The sequence below is a fragment of the Alligator sinensis genome, unplaced genomic scaffold (assembly GCF_000455745.1).
Source record: "Alligator sinensis unplaced genomic scaffold, ASM45574v1 scaffold1083_1, whole genome shotgun sequence".
Taxonomy (NCBI): domain Eukaryota; kingdom Metazoa; phylum Chordata; order Crocodylia; family Alligatoridae; genus Alligator; species Alligator sinensis.
In genome coordinates, this window is record NW_005842644.1 from 299,417 (window position 1) to 308,102 (window position 8,686).

General features: G+C 61.2%; 1 protein-coding gene across 1 annotated transcript in view; it reads right to left on the bottom strand.

Moving 5' to 3' along the window:
• Window positions 1–8,686, bottom strand: part of SND1 (staphylococcal nuclease and tudor domain containing 1) — a gene marked incomplete at its 3' end in the record, with an annotated part of 220,382 nt that overhangs the window by 108,976 nt on the left and 102,720 nt on the right. Inside the window, exon 12 of the mRNA XM_025215432.1 lies at window positions 5,340–5,429. Within this exon, the coding sequence (XP_025071217.1) occupies window positions 5,340–5,429 (90 nt within the window). The remainder of the gene's footprint in view (window positions 1–5,339; window positions 5,430–8,686) is intronic.

Below are 8,686 nucleotides of genomic sequence, written 5' to 3' on the forward strand. Positions count from 1 at the left end.
CTGCTGCTTTTATCCATTATCCAGTGTGCCCCAGCTATCGGGTCTGATGCGGTGACTGCCCCTGGTCACCTACTCCTGCTCCCGGTCTGGAGAGCCTGGCTGCAGCAAGGCAGGATCCAGGCTTGGAAGTGTGCAGATGCACCTAGAAGCGCCCCAAGTCATTAGCACCGGGCAGGGGCTGAGCCCTGCAGGGGGGGACACGGGACTTGGCGAGGGGAGCAAGTCAGGAAGCACGTCCGAGGATGATGCTTTTACGACAGGTGGACAAGACAGGCCCCAGGGGAGCCTCCTCCTTGGGGGAAGCCAGGCCCAAAGCTTCACCCACAAGCACGGCCAGGCCGTAGGGAATAGATGGAAGCCCGGAAAGGGCTCCCAGCTTTGCTGCCAGAGTTATTCACAGGGCAAAGTGGCTCCCGGGGGCAGCAAGGGGAGATCTCCACCCACCTCCAGAGACCAGGGGACGGCCCTGAGAGGGCACCCAGGCTGCCAGAGAACTGCAGACTACAAGGGTTGGAAGGGACCTCAGGAGGTCACATCCAATCCAACCCCATGCTCAAAGCAGCACCAGCCCCAGCTACATCATCCCAGCCAAGGCTTTGTCTAGCCGGGTTTATGGATGGAGACTCCACCACCTCTCTGGGGAGCCTTTTCCAGTGCTACACCACCCTCCTCATGAGAAAATGTTTCCTAATATCCAACCTCAACTTCCCTTGCTGCAGCTTGAGCCCATTGCTCCCTGTCCTGCCATCTGCCCCCACTGAGACCAGCCCAGCTCCATCCTCTTTGCAGCCCCCCTGCTACTCTATATCTCCCTCCCCCTCGGTCTTCTCTTCGGCAGACTCAGTAAGCCCAGATCCTTCAGCCTCTCCTCACAAGCCATGCGTCCCAGCCCCCAAACCAGATTCTGGACTCTTTCCAATTTCCCCACATCCTTTCTGCAGTGGGGGGCCCACAGCTGGACACAGGACTCTAGATGTGGCCTTCCCAGTGCAGAATAGAGGGGAAGAATCACTGCCCTCCATCTGCTGGCATCACTCCTACCAATGCAGCCCCGGATGCCGGTAGCCTTCTTGGCAGCAAGGGCACGGGCCAGCTGCAGGGAGGACATGCGCGTGCTGCTCTCTGGCTCCAGACCTGGAGGCAGGGCACAGCCCTATCCCCTGCCCCACCACACAGACAGGCATGAGCATCAGGGGTCTCGAAGCCGGTAGGGTGGGCACAGGCAAAGAGGAGCCCGACCCAGAGCAGGGCACGGCCTTTGCCCTGCATCTGCTGCCCCTCCGCCCCAGCCCTCCCCGAGTCACCTTGGGCATGTCACTCAGCCTTTCTACAGCACGAGAGGAGCGTCATTGCAAGGCCAAAGCCAGGTCGGAGCCTAAGTGCATCCAGCACAAGGCAGCGGCCGTACCTTCCTGCAGCAGCAAATAAGCCCAGCAAAGGCTCGGCCGACTGTGCTGCTGGGAGAGGCCCTTACGGAGAGCTCGCCCGAGGCTGCCAGCTCGCAAACGTGCCGTGTTAGGCCAATCAATGACTACAGCATTATGTTGAAACCACAGGCAGAGAGAGGCAAGGAGTCTCCGTGCCAACCCAGCCGGGTCCAACTCATTTGGAAATGAGCTGCAGTCCAAAGCCACTAAATCCACTACCTGCCTTCTCCCCCTCTCTCTCTTTTTTTAATACGTTAAAAAGAGGGGGGGGAAGAAGCAAGAAATCTCGCGGCGGAGATTGATCCCGACAGCGAGCCGTGCAAAAGCAAGGACAAGCCGCCTCCTATAAGCCTGTCATTTCAAATCAGAATGCATTTCCAACCTCTGGGGACTGTTTTGATCATTAACGTAAAGGATTTTTTTCATCGCTTAACTCAATCAAATTAATCTGAAGTGAAAAACGTGGAGCTGACAAAGGAAATATTTATAAAGCCGACGCGGCAACATCAAAGGTGATTGGGCGCCCGATTCCCAAGGCTACCTAAATAGCGGAGAACACAGAAGTCCGGACAGCGCAGAGCCCGTGTGCCGTGCAAGGTTATTAGTTGTTTTAAAAAATGGAGGTCGTTTTTGCTTGCAGCTAAAGAGCCAGTTGCTTCGATTTACGGAGAGCACGGGGGCCCTGCCAGCTGAGAACAGCCCTCTGTGCTCGCTGCTCCTGGCCGCTGCAAGCAGGGGGTTCAAGCTGTTCCCTTCCCCCCAAAATGAGCCGGCCCCAGAACGCGGCCTGCTTCGACCACGGCAGACGATACGTCCCCGCGCCAGGACTTCTGCTCACGGCTTTGCAACGGGGAGAGAAGCAGCCCACTGACACAGCGGGGCAAAGTCCGGGGCAGAGGCAGGGGTGGCCGAAGATCCCTCCGTCTGCATCCACCTGCATTTCTCAGCTCCTGTTGCAATTGCCCCGAGGTGCTTGGACGTTGAGGACGACGAACGGCGCCACGCGACGGGCGAGGCGAGCTCGGCTCAGTGGCACCGTAGCTCCGTTACGCAGGCACTTGAGAGCGCGGTGCAGGGCTTCGCCGAGGCACCTGCCTGGGGAGACCCGGAGACTGCCTGCCGGGGCTGCAACATCAATGTCAAACCCACCCCGCTCGGCTCTGCTGGGCCCTGGGATCTGGTACCGGGAGGCGGACTCGCGGGGGTCAAGTCAGAGCGGTGGGGTCCCGCGAGCTTCAGCCCCCAGCAGGGACCGGGCTGTGGTCGCTGGCTGAGGATGCGGGGATGGAGCTGGGCTAGCAAAAGCAAGCTCAAGGTGGGAGGAAGTCTGAGACCCATTCCCCACATGCCATGAAGCCTGCCGGCTCAGTGGCCTTCAATACGGGGTGTGCAATGCCCACGGGTGCAACCACACGTGTTGGGCTTTTGCACTGCGAGACTGAGCATGCTGCACCCACCTGAGCCCATGGCCCAGGGGTCCATCCACAAGGCCTGTGCGGGCTCGTTCCTGGAGACCCCAGTGCAGCAGCAGAGCCCCATCCCAGGCCCCTTACCAACCCAGACCCTGCAGTGTTGGGCAGCCCCCCACGTGCCCCTTGCCGCCGTAGGGACCAGACTGCTTTGCTCCCGAAATACGGTGGCTTTGCTGTGGGGGCCGGGATTGCACCCGGCACGGACACAACCCATTCCCATGTGCACGGGCATGGAGGAGCTTTGGCTTCCCCGTCCCTTTGGGGAGTCACAGAAGCAGCACCTGCCAGGCCAGCAGTGCCCTGACCTGGCTGGGGAGAGAAGCCAAGCCATTATCGGTGGGAAGCATAAAAGCAGCATAACTGAAGCTCGAGGAACCCGAGCCAGGAGCCATCTCCGGAGGGTCCTCTCACCTTGTGACATCCTCTGCAGATGTCAGGCAGCTGCAGCCGAGGCCTCTTGGGCTGGGCCAGGCTGGCAGGGTTTACAGGTCAAACCAGAAGCACCGCAGCTTTGCAGCGGCTACCCCAGACACGCTGCAGCCGCCTGGCCCCTGGGCACTGGGGCTTTTCCCTGCTGAGCGAAGCCCCGGTAAAAACTGGCAGCACGGCTTCCAAAGCAAACCCCGGGCTCCGCTCATCAAGGGGCTTTTAAGCATGTAATTAAGACGGCTCCGGTCTATTGCGAGCCGTTAAGTGCCACGGCTCCGCGCAAACCCTTCTAGGAAGAGCCGACATTTGCCTAAATTAAAGATAAAACGCGTTTGCCGGTAATGAGCTCTGCAGAGAGCACGCCCGGGCCAGGTCCCCAGCACGCGGGCGCGGATATAATGAGGTGCCGCCGGCCGGGAGACTGCGGGGGACGGACAGCCGCCTCCCTCCCAACCCTGGAGAAGCCTGGTTGGGAGGTCGCAGAGCAGCGCCGAGGGCCCGCGCTGCAACCTCGCTGGCCTGATTAAAATGCTTTGGAGCCCGGTCAGCTCCGCACCGCATTTATCATCCGTCCACATGCCCCGAGACTGCAGCTGCAGGGACTGCCAGGGGGCCTGGTCTGCTCGAGCCCTGGGGCTGGAGTAGGGGCTGGCCACTGCTTCCAGACCCCCCGCCCCTCCATGCCCCTGCTACAGGCTGCCCTTGCTTGAAGGCCTCGGGACAGTGCAAGGAGGAGCCTGTTCCTGCAGCAAAACACCGTGGGGCTGGGGCTGCGTCTGGCCTGTTCCTGGCATGGGGAGATGGCACTTTCCCTTTAGGACCCTTTCCCCCCCACTCACTGCAGGCAGCCTTCTTTGGGCTGGTATCAGCCTGGCTTCCTACCCCTCCCAGAGCCCCCCCGGGGTCCTGAAGTCGCAGCAAAACCCCTGCAGCCGATGCCGAACGAGCCAAGTGAACAGCCTTCCTCTTACAGGCACTTTGCAGAGCTCGCTCGCTCTCTCTCTCGCCCCCTCTCTCTTTTTTTAATATATAAACAGGGCTCGGAAATGGCAAGAAGCAATTAGGCATGGAAATAGTCCTCAACGAGCAGCAGCCAGCGCCTTCACCGTGACGGAAATTGATTTTATTTGACCATTTTACGAGGGTCTGAAAATTGCTTTGCGAGCATGTGCAGCGGTAGTTAAGTGCGGATGATGCTCCTCGTTCCCCTGAATTGCTCTAAACCAGCCCAGAAAAATATGCTGGAGAACTGAGATGCTAGAAAAGGGGGGGTAGGGGGTAGAAATACATACAAACATTCACACGTGGAGATACACACACACAGATATGTAGGTCTGTATGTATGTACACACACACACACAAACCCCATTCCCCGTGTCCACAAGAGCCATACCGCCTTTGGCAGCATCCTCATCCTGCCACTTGCTACCCTACAGCAATGAAGCAATGCCCGTCCCGCACTGTGCGCCCATTCCCCTGCTAAGGGAAGGGCTTGGGGGCCACATCCGGCCTCTGCAGCATCCTGCCTTCCCCCAGACATCTCAAAGGACGTACTGACCACCGGTGCTGCGGGAAGATGTGGCCTGGCAGCCCTGCCTATCCAAGACCCTGCAGGCCCCAGGAGCCCCCAGACAGCCAGACAAGTGCTGGTGCCTCCTTGAGGGACCCTTACATGAGCACCAAGGAGGCCCTTTCCTGGCCAGAAGCCTTCCTGCCCCTCAAATCATAGGTCAGTGCTCCCTGCTCTCTTCTCCCACCCCAAAGGCTCCCACCTGCATGGCTCCTACGCCCGCCCCGACACCCCGGGGAGAAGACGGTGCAGCCGACAAGCTCCAGGAGATGAAAGGAACAGGCTGGGGATGGGAGGCAGCCAGCCCCGAAGCCCCAGCCTGCGGATTTGACAGCCTGTTTTATGGGGATGGCACCCCTCGCATCACAGCCCCGTTCCACCGTTGACCGCGCGGGCTCCCCGCCAGAGCCTGCTCCCCGCCACGCAGCCGCCGCCTCTTACCTTCTTCCCGATAAGCTTCTTGCGCAGGAACTCCCGGGCCTCGAACATGTAGGGAATGTCGTACAGAGGCCGCAGCTTCCGGTTCTTGTCCTGCAACACAAGGAAGGTGGGAGCCACGGTGAGTCCGGGGGCAGCACGGAGCTGGGGTAGCAGCCACGCGGCACGAGGAGAGACTGTCTGCCAGGGCTTCACTGCGTTTGCCCCTCTGGAGCAATCAACCCCATCACCAGCCCCGTTTCTCGTCCCCGCTGCCCTGCAAGAGGCTCTGCTGCTTCAGAGCCATGGGCACCTGGCTGCAGTGCCCCAGTCTGGGTCGTGATGGGCACCGTTCAGCCCCTCGAAGATGCACAGGCCTTGCCAATGTATGGAGCCCGGGCAGCGCCCACCAGAGCCGTGCTGCACCGCATCCCCTTGTCAGCTGAGGCCCAAGCCTGCAGCGGGGCCACGGGCTTACTGTAACCCCAGGCGTGGGGCCGCTAGGAAGCCAGTAGGCTGGACATGGTCCTGAGGGAGTTTACACAGCCGCTCTGTAACGAAGAGCTTGGCGTTTCTTTGCCCAGGCACGTGGGCATCATGGAGAAGGAGAATCCTAGAGCCGGGGGGCTGGCAGGAAGCTGCGGGGTCACATCCAGTCTGAGGCAGGATCAGCCCCATCCAAACCAGCCCAGACGAACCCTATGTCCAACCTCGGAGCCACAAGACAAAGTTGCCCCCAACACAGCCCCAGGCATCGCCCCTGCCCCTGGGATACAGGGGGGGCGCGGCTGCCACCGTCGTACTGCTGCCAGGGGGGTCATGGGTTCTGCCCAGGCCAGGCCGTGCCCCTGCTGCAGAGGAAGGCAAAACCCCCCCAGTGCGACCAGTCTGAGTAGGGGGAAATACCTTCCTGCCCCAGTGCAGTGGGGCTGAGCCTGAGTGCAGGGGCAAGACCCTCCAGCCAGGACCCTGCAGGGTGGGTGCCAGCAGGAGCATTGGCACAGCCCAGCCCCATCCCAGCCTGGGCTGCAGCAGTACCCAGCACCCCTGGGGGAGGATTAGAAACATCCTCCAAAATCCCTCCTCCTTTTGGAGCCCAGTGTATCCCCGTCTTCTGCATTGCAAACATCTCTGTGCCAGGATGCCCTGGCACACTGCCCCCCTGCCCCCTGGGCTCGTCACTCTCCTCCAAAGCCCTCAAGAGACCCAGAAAGGCCCTTTTACTCCAAAATAAGGGGGCAGGCGCATCCATGGTCTCTGCTCTGGTTGCTTAACAGTTGAGCTCGTTATGGGCCAATGATTAACAGCTACTGTGGGACACAACGCCAAGGCAAGGGAATCATAGGGCACCTTGCGGCTGCACCACCTCCCGATGCCTCCAGACCCTTCAGAATAGCAGAGCTGCCCTGGACCGGGTCAGACCCAGGTCCAGCGTGCCCAGTCTCCAGTGTCACTGGGCAGAGAGTGGAGCTGGAAGGGAGGCGACTGGGTTCAAGCAGGGTTTTCTCCCCTGCTCCTCTCTCCCTTGCAGCCTTTAAGGTCCAGGCCGGTCTGATGCAGAGGCCGTGCCCCTCGTTCCCTGTGTCTCACACTCCCCGTGCCCCTTTCCTCAAGCCCGTGTCCAGTCCCGGGTGGATCTGCCCAAGCTCTCAGCTCCCACCGCAGCTGGTGGCCACGAGCCCCCACTTTAATGCCGCATCGGGGGAAAAGAGCGGCCTGGTGTGTGTGTTCAGCTGACACCTGCTCTGTCCATGCTGACCCCTCGTCCTTGTCTGGGGAGAGATGGGCAATGATCGATCCCAAGGGCCTTTCTCTTGGCCATTTAGTATTGCAAGCCCTTCTCTTGCCCCCTCCAGCATCTCTGCCCTGCCCAGGCCTGGCCTCACGAGTCTTTCCTACTAGGAAAGACCCTCCGCAGCACTCCTCATCCTCACTGCCCTTCTCTGCACCTGCTCTAGAGAGCGTGCAGAGGATGCTTCCAGCAGAACAGGCAGCCCCGAGGCAGGTGGCAATGCCAGGGCTGGTCAGACGCAGGGGACGGAGAGGAGATCGAGGCCAAAAGCTGGGAAGCAGAAGGCAGCGAGCACTTGAGAAGCAGCAGGGCCGGGGAACACAAGAGACCACCCCCGGGCTCCGGGCGGCATGCACATGAGACAGAGTTGGCAGGTGTCAGCCGTTGCCACCGCGTTCCCGCGAGACCTCAGTCAAGTCACTGCACCTTCCAGAGCCGCCTCTGCAGCACGGCGCTGCCCTATGCCGAATGCGAGGCGGGGAGAGGCTTCGCACGCCCCGCAAGTTGGGCGAGCACCGCTGGGGGCGACACTTGGGAGCCGCTGGGAAAGGAAAGGGGGGAAGCAGCCCGGGCAGCTGCCTCGGGACTCCTGCCTCTGCAGTCAGGCCCGCGCCTGGCGCTGTCACGAGCTCTGCGCGAGAGCCTTGATGAAGGAATTGAAATGAATGGGGGCTGCGTGCGAGCGCGGAGCTTGCCAGCAGCACCCAGCCCCTAGCAACAGCCAGCTCTGCAGCAAATCCCCAGCGAGGCCGGAGCCCGTCGCTTCATCCTTCAAGGTAAAGCCCAAGTGCGGGCATCGGCCCCGAGTGGCAAGAATGGCAGGGGCCAAAGTTCAGCCCCAGAAGGGACTAGCCCCCGTCTGCTACAGCAAGGCAGGCCGCAGGAGCAGGCTTCCCCCAGGCTGTCTGAGACCAAATCCCATCTCCGAGGTAGACACCCCCTGCGCCGGCCCTTCCAAGGCTCAGACTGCGGCAGCTGGGGCAGGGGGACCCCAACACAACCACTGCCTAGATATGGTCCATCTCACCCTCTCGTGTCCCGCAGCAGCCAGAGGGTCCCTCTGGTAGAGCCCGCCCCAGAATCAGCCGCAACTAACTGCGACTGCGGTTGGTGCAAACAGGCCCCCTCCAAGGTACCTGCGCCAGGGCTCTTGGGGGGCTCCGATGCCAACGCCGAAGCAGCACAAGGCTGCTCCCGGGCTTGTCTGTGCAGGGGAGCCCTGCAGCCAGCTCACGCTAGCGTTTGAAAGCAGGGACGCCGGGCACTGCATTGCAGCATTTGCAGGGCACAAGTGCCCCGAGAAGGACTGGGCAGGGGGAAGGGGCATGACCGCCTGGCCCCAGCCCCACTCAGCCCTCTCCAGTCTCTGCGAGCGGGAGAGCTGCCCTTCAGGCCCCGAGGCCAGGATGCTGCGGGGTTAGCAGCGCAGGCAGGCGCGTCGTTCGCTGGAAGCAGGCTCGCCGCAGCCCGCTGCCAAACGCGTCCCCCAGAGTTAAAGGCAACATATTGCAGGAACACGGCTCCCTACGGCTGCTTGGCTTCCAGTCCTGGAACAGCTCGTAATACCTTCCCCTCCGCG